The sequence below is a fragment of the Carcharodon carcharias genome, chromosome 3 (genome assembly GCF_017639515.1).
Source record: "Carcharodon carcharias isolate sCarCar2 chromosome 3, sCarCar2.pri, whole genome shotgun sequence".
NCBI classification, from domain to species: Eukaryota; Metazoa; Chordata; class Chondrichthyes; order Lamniformes; family Lamnidae; genus Carcharodon; species Carcharodon carcharias.
Genome location: NC_054469.1, coordinates 186,324,084 through 186,344,030, shown reverse-complemented (window position 1 = coordinate 186,344,030; position 19,947 = coordinate 186,324,084). Strand labels below are relative to the sequence as shown.

Genomic DNA, 19,947 nt, shown 5'->3' with positions numbered 1-19,947 from the left:
AGTTGCTGAGCTTCTCAGTGTTGCAGCATCACAACGAGTGGATGGGGGTGTGATGCGTGACAGCATGGACAGCCAGGGTATTCGGGTCGACTTGAAGGTTCCAGTGACATACATTCCTGCAGTGGTCTGTTGGGCATCAACAAGTCAAATGCGGCTACTTCTGGTACTTTCTGGTACACTGTGCTCAGCTGAGGAGTACACAAGGACCATCACTGATGGTGATGCTCCCAACTTCTGCTCACCAGCTGCTGGACAAGGATGAACTTGTCTTGCCAGCTGCTTTCTCTAATGGAAGGTTAACTTGTGCTCCCAACTCACTCCGAGATAGGTTGGAGTGGGGTCATATTGCACAGTATTGCTTCAGAAGGTCACTTTCAGAGTTTGCTTGGCATTCCAGTTATCTGAAGAACAAGGACTCGAAACTTTAACTCTGTTTTTCTCTCCAAAGATGCTGTTAGACCTGCTGAGTTTTTCCAGCATTTTGCTTTTATTCCAGTTATCAAGTTGGAATACAGTGACTATTGTTTTGTGGGGGCTTAGGCTTGAGCTTCCATTTCTAGAAAGGTTCCTCTATGGTGCTTAGAAGTATAGTGAACAGTAAGGGGGATAGTGATAGACTTCACGAGGACAAACAGTAGATAGGCTGGTTGATGAGATTTAATGCAGAGAAGTGTGAAGTGGTACATTTTGATAGGAAGGACAAGAAGAGGTCAAATAAATTAGAGAGTCACAAAGCAGGGAAGTTACGGTGAACCTATATACAACATTGGTTCGGCCTCACCTGGAATATTGTGCCCAATTATGGCCATCAGACTTTATGAAGGATGGGAAGGCTTTAGAGAAAGTGCAGAAAAGATTTACAAGAATGGCTTCAGGGCTGAATGGCTCCAGTTACAAGTATAGATTGAAGGACCTGGGGATGTCTCCTTAGAGAAGAGGGCTGAGATGAGGTCTGATCAAGGTATTCAAAATAATGAGGGGTCTTGACAGAGAAGATAGAGAGGAACTGTTCCCATTGGCAGAAGGGTCAAGAGCCAGAGAGTAAAATTTAAAGTGACTGGCAAAAGAACCAAACGCAATGTAAGGTAACGCTTTTTGAGCACTGAGTGGTTAGGATCTGGAATGCACTACCTGATAATGTGATGGAGGCAGATTCAATCATGGATTTCAAAATGATATTAGGTAATTATCCGAAGAGAAGAGGATGCAGGGCTACAGGGAAAAGACAAGAGTGGGACCAGCCGAATTGCTCTTACAAAGGACCAACATGGATACGATGGGCCAAATTGCCTCCTTCTGTGCCATAGTTATTCTATAGTTATAAGTAACTTTTGCAACATTGTGTACACTTTAGGCTGAATTTAACACACTCACCAACAGGTTTGAAGGCAGGGATACATAAAATTCAGTGGGCACCATGCCCACCACTTATCCACCTGTCCCTGCCCACCCCCCCCTGAATGATACATGTGGCAGGGGAGCCATTGTGTCATCCTTCTGCCAATTGAGGCCCTTAAGTGGCCACTTAAGGGCCTTATCTCGCCGTCAAGGGGAAGGTCCATGTATGTGTGAAGCCTGGCAGCTTTAACTGCATGGGCTGGTAGCAGATAACTCAGGGGAGGATCTCTATTATAGCCCATTTGGCCTGTCATAGGCCCCACCCCCAACCACATCCCACCCTCCCCACACCAAGGTCATCCCTCCATCCTTTATAATTCCACCACCAGCACCCCACCCCCACCCAGCCTAGTCAATCCTAACCTCCTTGCTGGGGCTTGCTAGCCTGATCCTGGCGATACCCTCCCCGCAATCCCCAGTACTTATCTCCTGGATGCTGGGACTGGATGCTAATTCAAATGGGAGGACAAACTGGCTGTATACCCCACGGTACACCTTGCGAATATCATTTCCCATTGAATTTAACTCACTCGAGACAAAACTTTTTTATTGAAATATTCTATAGAAAGCAAAGGCCAAGACAGAAGCAAGGTAGGCACTTTAGAAGAAACTAAGGAACTGCTCCAATGTGCAGGGCACAATTTAAGTCAGATTTCAGAAAAACAAAAAAACTGTGGACGCTGGAAATCCAAAACAAAAACAAAAACAGAATTACCTGAAAAAACTCAGCAGGTCTGGCAGCATCGGCGGAGAAGAAAAGAGTTGACGTTTCGAGTCCTCATGACCCTTCGACAGAACTTGAGTTCGAGTCCAAGAAAGAGTTGAAATATAAGCTGGTTTAAGGTGTGTGTGTGGGGGATGGAGAGAGAGAGAGAGAGAGAGAGAAGTGGAGTGGGGGTGTGGTTGTAGGGACAAACAAGCAGTGTTAGAAGCAGATCATCAAAAGATGACAACAACAATAGTACAAAAGAACACATAGGTGTTAAAGTTAAAGTTGGTGATATTATCTAAACGAATGTGCTAATTAAGAATGGATGGTAGGGCACTCAAGGTATAGCTCCTGTTGGGGTGGGGCCCCAGCTATGCCTGTCTCTTTATGGGGTATGTGGAACATTCCTTGTGCCAGTCCTACTCCGGCCCCCTTCCACAACTCTTTCTCCAGTACATCGAGGATTACTTCGGTGCCGCTTCATGCTCTCGTCGGGACTTGGAAAAATTTATTAATTTTGCTTCCAATCTCCACCCTTCCATCATTTTCACGTGGTCCATCTCTGACACTTCCCTTCCCTTCCTTGACCTCTCTGTCTCAATCTCTGGTGATAGACTGTCCACCAATATCCATTACAAACCCACCGACTCCCACAGCTATCTCGACTACAGCTCCTCACACCCCGCTTCCTGTAAGGATTCCATCCCATTCTCTCAGTTCCTTCGCCTCCGTCGCATCTGTTCCAATGTTGCTACCTTCAAAAACAGTTCCTCTGACATGTCCTCCTTCTTCCTTAACTGAGGTTTTCCACCCACGGTCGTTGACAGGGCCCTCAACCGTGTCCGGCCCATCTCCCGCGCATCCGCCCTCACGCCTTCTCCTCCCTCCCAGAAACATGATAGGGTCCCCCTTGTCCTCACTTATCACCCCACCAGCCTCCGCATTCAAAGGATCATCCTCCGCCATTTCCGCCAACTCCAGCATGATGCCACCACCAAACACATCTTCCCTTCACCCCCCCTATCGGCATTCCGTAGGGATCGCTCCCTCCGGGACACCCTGGTCCACTCCTCCATCACCCCCTACTCCTCAACCCCCTCCTATGGCACAACCCCATGCCCACGCAAAAGATGTAACACCTGCCCCTTCACTTCCTCTCTCCTCACCGTCCAAGGACCCAAACACTCCTTTCAAGTGAAGCAGCATTTCACTTGCATTTCCCCCAACTTAGTCTACTGCATTCGTTGCTCCCAATGTGGTCTCCTCTACATTGGAGAGACCAAACGTAAACTGGGTGACCGCTTTGCAGAACACCTGCAAAATGACCCAAACCTCCCTGTCACTTGCCATTTTAACACTCCACCCTGCTCTCTTGCCCACATGTCTGTCCTTGGCTTGCTGCATTGTTCCAGTGAAGCCCAACGCAAACTGGAGGAACAACACCTCATCTTCCGACTAGGCACTTTACAGCCTTCCAGACCGAATATTGGATTCAACAACTTTAGGTCGTGAGCTCCCTCCCCCATCCCCACCCCCTTTCTGTTTCCCCCTTCCTTTTTTTTCCAATAAATTATAAAAATTTTCCTTTTCCCACCTATTTCCATTATTTTAAAAAAAAAATTTTTTTTTAAATCTTTTATGCTCTCCCCACCCCCACTAGAGCTATACCTTGAGTGCCCTACCATCCATTCTTCATTAGCACATTCGTTTAGATAATATCACCAACTTTAACTTTAACACCTATGTGTTCTTTGTACTATTGTTGTTGACATCTTTTGATGATCTGCTTCTATCACTGCTTGTTTGCCCCTACAACCACACCCCCACTCCACTTCTCTCTCTCTCTCTCCGCCCCCCACACACACACCTTAAACCAGCTTATATTTCAACTCTTTCTTGGACTCGAACTCAAGTTCTGTCGAAGGGTCATGAGGACTCGAAACGTCAACTCTTTTCTTCTCCGCCGATGCTGCCAGACCTGCTGAGTTTTTCCAGGTAATTCTGTTTTTGTTTAAGTCAGATTTTATGCTATATACAATAAAAAGGTAATTGTTGCTCTGCAACATAGGAGGTAAGAATACTGCATGTGCAGCTGCAGTTATTCCTTGCTCATTAAAGGCTGTGGCATCAAGCCCTCAAATTGTATAACAGTATATTCAGCTAATAGTTGGTGGTAGGTTTATCAAGATTAATGAGTTTGCATGCACACTTGTTTGACTTGAAAGGGCATTTGGCTGCTTATGCCAAAGTATCTGCAGATTCTGAAATAGGGCTAGTCAAGTCAAGAGCTGCAATGTCAAAAGGAGTGAAAGTTAATCAACTAAAGCTAAGATTGGGAAAAGAAGAAATGATGGTAATAAAGGCCAAGGGAGATCACAACAAAATCAATCTGGCAGCTAATCAGTGGTAAAGAGTCCAGCACATCATCTAGTTACTTTAGTGGAAACAGTAACGCATTTACTGTGTGACTGTACCTTTGTCATTGCATCACAGACCCTATAATCTTAATTCTAACAGAATGGATCCCTTTGAACCCAATCACTCAAGGTCCTTAATGGCACAGTCTTGCCTAGTTACTCAATTAGTAATGAGTAACACCATCCTACTTTCTTACCCCTACCATCGGAGTCCCTCTAATGCTGTCTCGCCCTATGCACCTGTGGCTGTGGAGACAAATGGGAGTTAGACTCTTAAAATAGAACAAGCAAGCGAGTGCAGAGAACGAGGTGGTGAAATGTAGGAAGGGAAATGTGGTAAGAAAGAAAAGATTTAAGTGCAGCGAAGAGAGACAAACAAAGATGGACAAAAAGAAAGATGAGATAAAAAGACAGATATGACAGAAAAGGAAACAAATGTAAAGGTGAATACAAAGAGAAAGACAGGGACAAAGAGAAGAAAAAATTAGACAGATTAACAAAAAATCTTTACACTGATACAGTCCGTGGTGTTGCTCAAAACTTACATTTTGTATGCCATTTGCCTTGTTGTTTCCTCTTCTCAGCTGGGGGATTAAAAGTGTGTTGCTTCTGCAGGGGCTTGCACTTGACTCTTTTTTATAATGAAGAACTATGTAGATTTTGTCTTCATTGCCAAGAATGGTAATCTGGCAAAATGGATTACCTGCCCTTCACAGGTCAGTCCAATTTTCACTTTATCATTAAATATAAAAACAAAGTGAAAGAGGGAGTTTCATACTTTTGAGTTGTTGGGGGAAAAAAAAAATCGCTTGAACAATTTTGATTTCAACATAGTGGTGGTGTAGGGGAAAGGAACATGGGTGAGATGGTGTATTAGGAGCTTATAATTAATGAGACACAAAAAGCGCACTGTAGTACTGTCCATTGTGGAATTTATAAAAAGTGTGAAGATGACATGCAGGAGATGATTTGCAAACAGTAAAATGTTTTCTTTCTTGCCCAGGAATATGAAGGGAGCTGCAAAAGCTTCTCTGGGGGATTTAGGAGCTGTTCAGGAGAGGAGGATTTGGCACATAACAGGACAATGAGTTTCTAAGAGTCATATGCCTTGCTCCTTCAATTAATAACAACTTGCATTTATATACCATCCTCCATGTAGTAAGATGTTTTAAAGAGCTCCATAGGAGCGTAATCACTAAGAACCCTTTAGACAACGAAGAATCTTCTCCAAAATCACAGATGGAATACTTTGCAGGAGTAGGGGCCTGCGCCCTCACCTCCTTTGCTAAAAGGTCAGGGTCAAGCCCACATCCGCCCTGCCGGGAAACTATGCCCAGATTTTACGGTAGTCTGGCTGTTAATTGCCTGAGGTCCTGGCTTCCAAGCCCACATGGGAGGGAGGATGCCCCACCTCCCAGAGCTGCTGGTCAATCAAATGGCCAACAGTTCTCCAATCCCAGCAATGTTAATGGGAGCGGTCACCGATGCTAGTGCCACAGCAGTCCCCTGCGAGGAAGGCCAGACCCCAAGTAAAAGCCAGGGTCATTAAGGAGGATGGGGAAGCTTGGGAAGTCGAGGGGCGTACAAGAAGGGGCTGCGATTACCATTTGGTGAGCATAAGGTTACCTGGTGGCCATGCCACTTCACTTGGGCTCCCCCCCACCACTGGTAAAAATACCAGCAGCGGCAGGAGGTGGCCCTTAAATGGCCATTAATTGGTCACAACTACCCTGCCGCTGCTAAAATTCCAGTTAAGGGGAGTACACAAAGGGCAAGGTGCCCACCCCCACCCCATCCTGCCACCCAACTTTTGACACCCTCCACCCCCGCCTGCCAGCCCACTCCGAGTGAGGGTGCGGTGAGAGGGGAATTTCTGGCCTATATTTATAAATCCAAACTTCTGATGACAACTGATTCTAAAATCAACATTCGAATTTTCCTCTCTTCCTCATTATTAGTAATCCTATGATCCTAGCAAGCTGGAGAGACATTAAGAGTCAGGATAAAAAAATATTCGTTCACAGGGTGTGGGTGTCACTGGCTAGGCCAACATTTATTGCCCATTCCTAATTGTCCTTGAGAAGGTGATAGTACTAGAGCTGCCTTCTTGAACCATTGCAGTCCACGTGGTTTAGGTACACCCATTGTGCTGTTAAGAAGGGAGATCCAGGATTTTGATCAGTGACAGTGAAGGAACGGCAATATAGTCCCAAGTCAGGATGGTGTGTGGTTTGGAGGGGAGCTTGCAGATGGTGGTGTTCCCATGCATCTGCTACCCTTGTCCTTCTTGGTGGTAGAGGTCATGGGTTGGGAAGGTGCTGCCGAAGGAGCCTTGGTGAGTTGCTGCAGCGCATCTTGTAGATGGTACACACTGCTGTGTGTTGGTAGAGAGAGTGAATGTTTAAGTGGTGGATGGGGTGCCAATCAAGTGGGCTGCTTTGTTCTGAATAGTGTCAAGCTTCTGCAGCGTTATTGGACCTGCACTCATCCAGGCAAGTGGATGCGGGCTTGACCCTAATCTTTTAGCGAGGGGGGTGGGTGAGTGTGGCAGGGTGCAGGGCTACTATTTGTGCAAAACATTCCAGTTGTAGTTTTGGAAAAAAATTCTCAAAGTATTTTTTTGTCTGGTTACACATTCCACCAGACTCTTGAGTTGTGCCTTGTAGATGGTGTACAAGGCTTTGGGAGTCAGGAGCTGAGTTACTCACCACAGGATTCTTGCCTCTGACCTGCTCTTGTAGCCAGTATTTATATGGCAAGACCAGTTCAGTTTCTGGTCAATGGCAACACTGAGGGTGGTGATAATGGGGGATTCAGTGATTGTAATGCCATTGAACATCAAGGGGTGATGGTTGGATTCTCTCTTGTTGGAGATGATCATTGCTTGACACTTGTGTGGAGCGAATGCTACTTGCCACTTGTCAGCCCAAGCCTGAGCGTTGTCCAGGCCTTGCTATATTGGGCACAGACTGCTTCAGTGCCTGAGGAGTCACAAATGGTATTGAATACAAGTGCAATCATCAGTGAACATCCCTACTTATGTGTTTACAATGGAGGAAATGTCATTGACGAAACAGATGAAGATGGTTGAGCCTAGGACACTGCCCTGAGGAACTCCTGCAGTGATGTCCTGTGACTGAGATGATTTAACTCCAACAACCACAACCATCTTCCTTTGTGCTGAGCATGATTCCAACCAGTGAAGAGTTTTCCCTCTGATTCCCAATGACATCAGTTTTGTTAGGGATCCTTTATGCCACACTTGGTCAAATGCTGCTTTGATGTCAAGGGCAGTCACTCTCACCTCACCTCTGGAGTCCAACCCTTTTGTCCATGTTTAAACTAAGGCTGTTATGAGCTGAGTGACCCTGGTATAATTCAAACTGGGTGTCAGTGAGCAGGCTATTGCTAAGCAAGTGTTGCTTGATAGCACTGTTGATGACCCCTTCTATCACTTTACTGATGATGGAGAGTAGGCTGATAGGGCGGTAATTGGCCGAGTTGGATTTATCCTGCTTTTTGTATACAGGGCAGACCTGGGCAATTTTCTATCCATCACTTTGGTGATTTCCAATAATTCTCACTCTGCAGTACTGCAGAGCTGATCATACTGTAAAAGTTCTCTTTTTGTGTGTTATGATTAACAGGAAGTGAATCATAGAAATTTATAAGATAGAAGGTGGCCATTTGGCCCATAGTGTGCACAGTCGCCAACATGTAGCTATTCAGCCTAACCCCAGTTTCCATCTTTTGTTGGCTAGGTTATGGTACTTCAAATGCATATCCAAGTACTTCTTAAATGTGACATGGGTTTCTGCCTCCACCACCCTTTCAGATAGTTAGTTCCAGATGTACACAACCACCTGGGTGAAAGAATTTCCCCCAATTGCTGAAGTTGCCAAGTTCAAATATAAAAATATCAATCACATGAAACTTGTGTACATACCATATCTAATGCACAGTCTGTGTTCGACAAATCAAGATGAGAAAGGGCATTTGGCTGAGCCAGAAAACTGTACAAGTTCTGTAAAAAAAGAGATAAAGCTGAATGAACTGCCACTTAGCTTCATTCATTCAAGAGGTCAGGTATTAAAGTGTAATGGTTTAATTTTAATCAAAAAGCAGAATACTGTGGACACTGGAAATCTGAAATAAAACACAGAACATGCTAGAAATATTCAGGTCAGGCAGCATCTGTGCAAAGAGAAACAGAGTGAACTGGCCTGATTTTCGTGGAGCAGGCAGGAAGACAGAGTCACGGAATTTCCTGACTTAGCAGATCTGTCTCCTTTAAAGGGTCCCCCCCGTGCCTGCTGTATTTCTGTTCCAAGGAAACGGGGTGGCATGGTATCAGGGGCAGTTTGGAGGTGGCCACAAAGGCATGTGAGTGCCCAGGCGAGGCTTTAGCTCCGTTGTATTAAAGGCCGTTAGGCCCTCTAGCCCTCATCCTGCAACACCATAATTACCAACCACTCCCCATGCCCCCTCAAAGCCTCCCATACCCCATGCCTTCCATTACCCCAACTCCCTTCCATGCCCTCATGCATCCAACATACCCACTCACCCAGTATGTACTATGTACAGAACCAATGAACCATTGCTGGAAAATCTTGAAATGTTGAAGAAAAAAAACACCCATTCAAAAATCTTTGAAAAAAAAACTGCTGCTCAAACCCTATAAAAGTGTTAATCAGACACAGCCATTCACAGTATCAATAACAAGCTTCTCCTTATTTCACACCTCTTACTCTTCTCCAGATAAACACACAGATGTTGAAAAAAAAGATCAAAGAACTCATTATAATCTCAAAGATGTCAATCAAAGTTAACACACCCCTTCAATCTGTGTAAACAGACTCTTGCTGTACTGATCCATTAGGTGAGTTTTGTAGCTCAGCCAAGTATTCATAACAAGGCCAACTGACAATTGTATCAACAGAAACAGATGATCGGATAATTTCAGGCTTTAATCTCTGGCGCACATTTTGATTCCTTTTTTATGCATGTTTCAGTTCTCTTTTTTTCCCTTTCAGACAGCAGTATACCTGCTCTAGGCACATATTTTGTTTCTTTGTTTCTCCTCTTGCTCATCACCATTCCCTTGGCCCTTTAAGGCTAACTCTTCTGTCATTCAATCTCTCCTGTCTTCCACCCTATGTTTCTCTCTCCACAGATGCTGCCTGACCTGCTGAGTATTTCTAGCATTTTTTGCTTTCATTTTAATTCTGGTTAAAAAATCTAATTGTATCTGCAATAAATTCAAGTGCCAGTACAAATTAAAAGGAATCCTTCCAAAGTCATTACTGGGATTTGTGAAAGGTGAACGCTGTGTTACAGATGAGCTGTCACTTGAAGAACCAAACTACTGAGGCTGGGACACATTTTGGCTGGCCATTCTTCAACAGTTCAAATTACCCATCAAGTTGTGCCAACAGTTTGGCAAGTGACGCAAAACTTTTGTCATTTTTCACCAACTATTTGGCCTATACTTGAAAACATTCCTGGGTAATATGTATAATGACATGTTCGAGTTTTTACATTACAACTCTCCCTCAACATTACAGACTAGTTTTTTTTGTTAATTCATGGAATGTGGGCATCGCTGGCAAGGCCAGCATTTATTGCTCATCCCTAAATGTCCTCGAGAAGGTGGTGAGCTGCCTTCTATATATACAGCCCTTCATTATCTATGCTCTGGAATGTACCTTTACTTGCCCAATGTCTAGGTAAATCCAGCAGGCCCAGGGTCAGGAGGACTGTTCCCCATAGCTTATTGGATATAATGTACTTTCTGCTGAGTTTTCAGATTTCAACACATGGAATAAGTAAATATCATATTCTGGCTTAGGCTGCCTACCTGATTACTGCTGTAACAATCCAACTATCAGTTATCACTGGTTTGCAATAGCGTATGGAGCACAACAGAACAATCAGCAGCAGAGTTAACAATTAAATACGCCCATCAGCACATTTATGTCTTGAGTTGTGTCAGATGGGCTGTCCATTTTCTATCACTGAATGTGTTTTTAGCCTTGTGTACCGTGATCAACCAAAGCTGCAGCCAATACCAAAATTAGTTTTGTCACATATACTTCACAATTTCTGGTGAACTGTGCGCAGGATCGAAATCCCCTCCACTGGGAAATTTATGGAACATAATTTCAAACTCATTGACATGTCTTGACCTCATGACTGGAACTATAATTACAAAAGATAAGCTGCAGAAGCAGTACAGGGCTGGGCAGCAAGGGGTTAATTTGGATGTTTTGTTAAAAACAGTTACTTATCAAAAGGGTTTGGACATTGACTGACTGCTATCAGGAAACAATGGTACCAGAGAAATGATATTACCCGCCATCAACTAATGCAATCAAAGGTGGATTACCCAATGCAAGGACGTTATCTTAAATACAATACAATACACTCAAGGAATTATGCAACTAAGATCTGCACCACTGACAATAGTACTCAAACAGGGTCATTCAAACCCTCATTAACTTTGGGGCCAGGTACTGTTACTGTGCCACCTCAAACAGCTGGAGAATTGCTCATACAATGAGAACTGATAATATTCACCTGCATACATCTTCCATGGAAAGTCCTGTATTGTTTCAATGAGCAGGAGCTGACGACATTCGTCTGGACTTTGGGTGGAATCAACTAAATGGACATTGGAGCAACAGGAAATATTTTTTGACACGCTCAAGTTATATTATTATAAAAGAAGAGCAGATCTGAGTATCTGGGCTGCAGTTGGAAGGAGCGTCAGGCTCGTCACCCTGACTCAGGCCTACATTCAGCACCCGACAGACCACCTGTGTTGGGGATTGTGTTTTCAGCCATATCGTGGTGATATTGGCCCGAAGGTGCATTCGGATGACGCTTGGTCACCTTGACTGAGGTCTACAGTCAACACCAGACAGACTGACTGTGTTGGGGATTGTAAGTTTCAGACTAATATCACTGTGATTTGGCTCAGAGTTTAGTGAAGGTTTGGGCGAAAACTGTGTGTGTTTTGCTCGTACCTTGTAACTTGCTTCAGCAATAGTGATATTGGTCTGAGGTTTTTTTCTTAAGGTTTCAGGACAAGACACTCTGTTTTTGCCTGTGTTTTTGTAAGTTTAAAGCAAGCCATGGGGACTGTGTGTGGAGTTAGCATTTTTGTAAGTTTAAGCCCGAGTCGTGGTGACTGTGTGTCGGCTACTAGGAATGGGTTGATTTAAATTTTGGGGTTTTGTGGAGTGGGGTTGTGGGTGATTCAATAAAGCAATTGCAAATTATCAGAAGAAACTTGTCTCATTGGTCATTCCGTTCAAGCTGTACACTTGTGAATCTGGTGTCATGAGCTTGAGTGTGGGGAGGGTCTTTGGGGGGTAAAAGGGGAACCCCTACATGCGTACATACGTTGTCAATGGCTTCTCTTTCACAAGCACTGTTCCATATTCACCTTTTAATATTAAAGCTAAATGGATGTTCTGATGAAAGGTCATTGGCTTGAAAGATTAAATTAGTTTTATTCTCCACAGATGCTATCTGACTTGTATTTTCTGCATTCATTTTCTTTTAAAATTACTAGACTTGCTTGTAGCGTATTGCAAAATCTGAGCATTTTGTTATATTGCACTCTCTTTTGGAGAGGTGTTCAGTAACATTAATTCAACAATGGTTGCCTGCAGCTATGCATATGTTAGTTTTACTCAGTACAATACACAATAGGCAGACAGCGTTAAGGCTGGGATGGAATTTTTTTTTACATTTCATTTGAGAAATTGATAACTGAAGAACATTGTGACACAGTTTTGGAACTCCTAAAGTTGATTTTGAGGAAGTCTGAGCAATTCAAGAGATTACTCCATGCACATCATGTTCAGGTACAGTGAGTTAGCATGGTTCGCAATTGAAAAAATGGTGCTGAAGACATATTTGGAGACAATGGGGGAATTCAACCCTAACAAAGAGGGCTGGTGTAATTACAAACAAAGGTTACACATTTGGCTGAAAGTGAAACTAGATGAGGATAAAGTAAACGTTTCCCTCACCATTATGGGGCCAGATGCGATGTGGCATCAAAACAGTGTTGCGCATGAGAACCCAGTACAATGGAATATGCTGAACTTAATGAAATTCTGGAAATTATCGCATTAAGGGTTATGTTTCATCAAAGGAAACAACTGCCAAGTGAGACTGTCAGAGGTAACATTCTCGAACAAAAGAAACTCTGTCACTCTGGGTATGGCGCAAAATTAGAAATTAACTGTAGAAAGCCGTTCATAAGAGGCCTAAAGAGCAATAAAATCAAGACCAAGCTTTTGAGTGAAGGCAATCAGCTGGCATGAAATGTGGCCACAGCCCTGGAAATGGCCAAAAGGGATAGTTGCAAATTGCAAAGCAGTTCTTTTCCTGAGTTGATGTAGAGGTACACTGGATTTCAGCGAGATCCAGGACATAGCAGCCAAGTTCGTATCACAAGAGTCAAAAATTTAGATGCTACCATTGCCATGGTACCCACCAACCATTTAAAAAGCCCACATTTCCATTTGAAGTGCTTTGTCTCTGGGAAAATCAGTAATATCCAAATGGCATGCAGGAATAGAGGAAACACCAGGTTATGGTGAAGTTCCAGATCACAAACATGCAGCAGATTTTTGTACCAAAACCAGATAGAAGTTTTGGTAGAACTAAACTAGCTGAGGGGTCTGGAAATCTTTAAATGTGCATAAGGCAGTTACGGAAACAGAAATTGATGTTATTGAGCAGGAAGATCAAGAATTGTACTCAGTAGGAGAGCAAGAAAAACAGCATACAGAAGATGAGAGTAAAAAGGCTGAAGATAAAATTCCATTGCCCACAACTTACTTTCATCACTGATGCAGCTGCAGTGTGTCAAGAGTACAAGAAATCCCCCAGTTACATTCACTTACTCAAAAATGATGTGAAACCCACTAGTTACTTTAATAACAGCATTCTCGTGTTAAGTAAAATTAGGTTTAGAGTGGAATAGGATCTTGCATCCTATTTTTTCCAATGGTTGTAATAGGAGAGAATAAAGTCTCCCTGATGGGAAGAAATTGGTGTAATGATGATATTTTTGTTAAACACATACTTGTATTAAGGAATTTTTAAAAAAAATTAAACATGCAAATTACTCTGGTAGTATCAGTCGTGTGTGTTCTGGTTTTGATTACAGTAAGAAAACAATTATGCAACCTAACCTGTTAAATTTTCAGGTATTAATGATGTTGGTTTAGTCATATTGTATACAAGGAACTTATGTACATGTACCACTTTATATTTTAATGTATAAGTTGTGTTTTAGTGGGGAGGCAGTGTATAATAGTGCAAGATCTGAACATTTTTTGAATTTGCCCTCTTTGCTGCCCTCTCTGTTGGGGAGATGTAAATAAAGTTAGCTCAATAATGACACCTTGCAGCTGAGCATATTAGTTCTACTCAGTGCTATGCACAGCATCACCCTCTTCTTTAAAAAAGCCTCCCTTGACCCCTCATTATGTGTAACTGCTGCCTAACATTGGCAACCCTCCAAGATCATCCAGAAGCCAGAGTACTTTCTCGGTCTGCTTGCGGGTGGCCTCTCAGCTCTTAGAACTTCTTACAACAGCTGGCCCAAAAGCAGACACTCTATTACAGTGCACCCAATTATAAGGTAAATGCAATAACATTTGAAAACTATGACTAAGTATCACTACCTCTCCTTGCTTGAATCCATTCAGCTTGATCCAAGGACACCAGCAACATCTTTCACAATAGTAATCAATTCCTTTAGCCATCATGTACCCCTCACATAATCAACCGCAACATCCATATTAGCGGCACCACCTCAATTTACCTCCTAAGTTACCCCTTATAGCTGACACATCTTTTGCAATGACTTCTTCTCCTGCATCTACTCACATATACATATCCATTCTGCCCCAAGGTTCCATTTTTTGTTCTCTTCAATTATTCGATATGTTGCCTCTCAATGACATTAGGAAGATATGAATCATGAGAACAAGGGTAGGTTATTGAACCTCTTGAACCTTTTCCGCCATTCATGGCTGATCTGTACTTCAACTCCATTTACCCACCTTTATACCATACCACATGATAACCTTACCCAATGAAAATCTATCAGGTTTTTGCCTTTTAATTGCCCACAAGATCTAGTGGGTGCAACAGTTTCCAGATTGTGTGGAAAAAGTGTTTCCTGATTTCACTCAATGACTTAGCTCTAATTTTAAGATTATGCCTTCCTTGTTCTGGATTCCTCTACCAGACGAAATATGTATACCTTATTGAATCCCTTAATCATTTTAAACACAACAATTAGATCACTTCTCAACCTTCTACACTCAAAGAAATACAAATCAAATAGACTCAATCAGTTCTTATAATTTAACCTTTTAAACCCTGGCATCATTCTGGTAAATCTGCATTGTACGCCTTTCAAGAACAATATATCTTTCCTGGGGTTCGCTGCCCAAAACTGAATGCAGTGCTCTAAATAGGGTTGGCCAATGCTCAATACAACTGAAGTAGCACTTCCTCACTTTTGGTATTTCAACCCCTTGATACAAGGGCAGGTTTGATTATTTTTTTGTATTGATGCACTAGCTTTTAGTGATTTAGTGCACATAGACATCGAAATTCCTTTTTATTCCTCTACAGTTCCTTTTCCCTTAACATTGAGAAAATATTCTGATTTGTATTTCTCAGATCCAAAGTGAATGACTTCACAATTCTACTCCATCTGTTGTAGATTTTCCCATTCACTAAGTCGATCTGGTCACTTTGCAACTTCCAACTCATTTACCTCTGAATTTGTTAACAGCAAACTTGGATAGGACAACTCTCTATTCCTTTACCCATGTCATTAACATATACTAAAAAAGTTGACTCCTCAGTACATATCTCTGGGGAACACCACTTGTCACATCTCACCAGAAAACTCTTATCTTCCAAACAATTACTTACCTATGGCATAGCGTTACCTTTAATTCCATATCTATTTTTGTCAATAATCACTTGAGCAAAACCTTATGAAATGGCTTCTGGGAGTCCATTTAGACAACATCCTTAAATGCTCTCCTATTCATTAAGCTTAGGGACCTCCTCAGAAAGTTCAACTGGGTTAGACAGACAAGATCTATCCTACAAGCCCCTACTGATTCTTTGATCAGCTGATGTTTGTCCAAGTATTCAGTCATTCTGGGCAGAATTTTCCCATCCCTTTGGAGGTGGGTTCAGTGCCAAGAGGGTCATGAAAAGGGAACTTAGGTTCCATGAGTCTGGCAGGCAAGTAATTTAGTTGTTGAGAAGTCGCTTAAGAGGTCATTTAGCACTGAATCCTAGATTTCCCAGCCATGGAAGCCATTCCCCAAGCTTTCAGCAACTTATCTGGGTCATTGAAGCAAGCACATAGTAGGAAGAGATTCCTTGGTGAAAGTGACAAGTTATAAACACTTTGATCAGTTTCACCGTAGAGCTATAGCCATGGCCTTTGAGAGACTGCTGTTCAAAGTGCTTCATATCTCAAAGAGTGCTTTCGCTGTTTAAAGGTGATTGCTAACTTCACCTGTCCAACACTTGGCACAACTTCGGTTATATTTCCCTGCTGCCAGCCTTCAGCAGTTTATGCAGCTTCCACCTCTGCTGAGGATCAAGGGCAAAGTCCACATTGCTGCCAACTTCTCCAGTAGCAGCAACTGGATCATCACTCACAGCAGCACCAGCTGCCTTCTCCCCAGCCACATGCCCCTGCACAGGCCAGATGGGATGGGCACCGAGATCCATCTAGAAGGAGATGAGGTTGCAACAAAGTACATAAAGGATCATCTCTCTCAACATGCGTCAACATCAGTGTCTCAGGCTCTCATGACAGGTCACTCCTGGAACACCAAGACCTCATTTATGTGGACCAAGTGCGCGCTTGCCAAGGTCTGACAAGGTGCCTCTCACTGGACATTCCTGCTAGTTATTTCCTCAGCTACTTCCATCCAGGCCTAATTGGTTGGAGGAGCTAGGAATATAGGAGTAGGCTATTCAGCCCACAGAGCCTGCTCCGCCATTCAATATGATCATGACTGATAATCCACTTCAATGCCTTTTTCCCCACAATATCCGCATAACTCTTTACATCACTGACAGATTTCTAAATGCCAATCTCGATTTCAAACATACTCAATGGCTGAGCCTCCCCAGCCCTCTGGGGTAGAGAATTCCAAAGATTCACAACCCTCTGAGTAAAATAATTTCTCCTCATTTCGGTTCTAAGTGGCTTCCTCCTTATTTTAAAATTGTGTCCCCTGGTTTTAGGCTCCCCAACCAGGGGAAACATCTTTCCTGCATCTACCCTGTCTATCCCTTTGAGTATTTTGTAGGTTTCAATAAGATCACCACTCATTCTTCAAAACTCTAGAGAATACAGGCTCAGGTTTCCCAATCTCTCTTCATAGGACAGTGCTGCCATCTCTGGAACAAGTCTGGTGAGTCTTCATCGCATTCCCTCTATGGCAATAATATCCTTCTTAAGGTAAGGGGACCAAAACTGCACACGGTACTCCAGGTGCAGTCTAACCAAGGTTCTCTACAACTGAGGCAAGACTTCAATACTCCTGTACTCAAATCCTCTTGGGATAAAGGCCAACATACCACTGGCCTTCCAAATTGCCTGCTGCACCTGCAAGTTAGCTTTCAGTAACTTATTGATGAAGACATCAAGGCCCTTTTGTACATCCACACTTTCTAATCTCTTATCATTTAAGAAATACCCTGCACATCTGTTCCTGCTACCGAAGTGGAAAACTCACATTTTTCCAAATAATTACAGAATCACAGAATCTTGAAGGCACAGGAGGAGGACATTTGGCCCATCTTGTCTGCACCGGCTCTCCGAGTGGGCATTATGACCTTGTGCCATTGCCCTGCCTTTTCCCCGTACCTCTGCACATTGTTTCAATTCAAATAATCATCTAACGGCCTTTTGAATGTCTCAATTGAACCTGCCTCCACCACACTTCCAGGCAGTGCATTCCAAACCCGAACCACTCATTGTGTGAAAAAGTTTTTTCTCACATCGCAGTTGCTTCTTTAGCAAATAACTTTGAATCAGTGCTCTCTCGTTCTTGATCCTTTTCTGAGTGGGAACAGCTTCATCCTATCTACTCTGTCCAGCCCCCTCATGATTTTGAACATCTCTACCAAATTACCTCTTGTCCTTCTTCTCTCCAAGGAGAACAGTCCCAACCTCTCCTATCTTCATAACTGAATTTTCTCATCCCTAGAACCATTTTTGTAAACCTCTTCTGCACTCTCTCCAATGCGTTCACATCCTTCCTATAATGTGGCGCCTAGTCCAGCTGCGGTCAAATGAGTGTCTTATATAAATTCAGTATAACCTTCTTGCTCTTGTACTCTATGCCCCTACTAATAAGCCCAGGATACTATATGCTTCATTAACTGTTCTCTCCTGCCACCTTCAATGATCTGTGCACATATACTCCCAAGTCTTTCTGTTCCTGCTCCTACACCCCTTTCAAAATTTCACCCCTTATTTTATATTGTCTGTCCATGTTCTTCCTACCAAAATGCATCACTTCACACTTCTCCGCATTGTATTTTATCTGCCACCTATCTGATCACACCACCAACTTGTCTATGTCCTTTTGAAGTTCTACACCGTCCTCCTCGCAGTTTACAAAACTCCCAAACTTTGTATCATCCACAAACTTTGAAGCTGTCCCCTGCACACCAAGATCTAGATCATTAATATATATCAGGAAAAGCAAAGGACCCAAATACCAACCCCTGGGAAACTCCACTACAAACCTTCCACCAGCCCAAAAAATATCCATTGACCATTACTCTCCGCTTCTTAATTTTCAGCCAAATTTTGTATCCATGTCACCACTGTCCCTTTTATTCCATGAGCAATAACTTTTCTTACAAGTCTGTTGTGTTGCACTGTATCAAATGCCTTTTAAAAGTCCAGGTGCACCACATCAACAGCATTACCCTCATTGACCTTTTCTGTAACCTCTTCAAAATATTCCAGCAAGTTAGTTAAATACAATTTCCCCTTTAGAAATCCATGCTGACTCTTCCTTATCAACCCACATTTTTCTATTTATATTCCATCTGCCACTAATGCTCACTAAGTCTGCCAAAAACCTCTTGAAGCCACTTTGCATCTTCCTCACAACATACATTACCACTTAGCTATGTCTCATCTGTGAACTTGGAAGTATTACATTTGGTCGTCACATCTTCAGAAGTTTTTGGTAAATTCCCCCAAAGGAGGTTGGTTAGCAAATTAAAGTACGTAGGATAGGAGGTAACATACTGGTGTGGATTAAGGATTGGTTAACAGGCAGAAAACAGAGAGTAGGAATAAATGGGTCTTTCTCGCGTTGGCAGGTTGTGACTGGTGGGGTACCACAGAATCAGTATTCAGGCCCCAGCTATTCATAATGTTCACTGCTAGTTGTGGCAATTTTAAAGGCCTTTTCTTTTAATCTTATACAATCCTTAGCTACCTTTGTTAGCCACGGTTGACTAGCTTTTCGTTTTGGGTTTTTGTGTCTTAAAGGAATATATATAATTGCTGTAAACTATGCAATAATTCTTTGAAGACTGTCCATTGCCTGTGTACCACCATACCTTTTAATGTATTTTCCCAATCCGGCTCAGCCAATTTGCCCCTCATAACTTCATAATATCCTTTGTTCAAATTTAATACTTGGGCTTCAGATTGAACTACCTCACTTTCAAACATAATTCTATCATATTATGGTCACTCATCCTTAAAGGTTCTTTTACAACAGGATTATTATTTAGCCCTTTTTTGTTACATAATACTAGATTTAAAATAGCCTTGTCCTCTAGTTGATTCTTCAACATATTGTTCTAGAAACCATCTCTGACACACTCCAGAAACTAGTCTCCCACAGCATTAGTACTCATTATGTTTACCCAATCTATATGCAGATTAAAGTCACCCATGATTACTGTATTACCCACGCTACATGCTCCTCTCATCTCCTGATTAATACCATGCCCCACACCCCACAACAGAGGGGTTGCCCTCTTTCTCCCATCCTCGGGGGAGCTCACCTTTCTACAACTGCAATCCTTTGGATCCTACAGCAGGACCACCAGATAGCAGTGAGAGCGCTAGGGGGTGGGAGCAAAATTCCCAGATGTCTTCTCTATTCTTGGGGTTACTGTAGCCTGAAAAATTCAAGTACTGGTGAGATTTTCTAAAACATAGCATGGTACAATTAAGAAATCCTTCTTTTGACAGAACGTGCACGTCATCCTGCCCTCCCTACCTCATTAGTCAACAAACCTGGAGGCAGCCTATTAATTGGTTTGCTCTGGGAAAGAGCAATTACAAAGGCCACACACCAAGGAGACAACCTGGCC

At 42.8% G+C, this 19,947-nt stretch overlaps 1 protein-coding gene across 4 annotated transcripts in view; it reads right to left on the bottom strand.

The window, feature by feature from the left end:
- The window catches only part of LOC121276286 (F-actin-uncapping protein LRRC16A-like), a 417,343-nt gene that overhangs the window by 190,791 nt on the left and 206,605 nt on the right, over positions 1–19,947 (bottom strand). For all 4 annotated transcript variants that reach the window (XM_041184533.1, XM_041184534.1, XM_041184536.1 and 1 more), the window contains exon 14: positions 8,471–8,548. In XM_041184533.1, the coding sequence (XP_041040467.1) occupies positions 8,471–8,548 (78 nt within the window). The remainder of the gene's footprint in view (positions 1–8,470; positions 8,549–19,947) is intronic.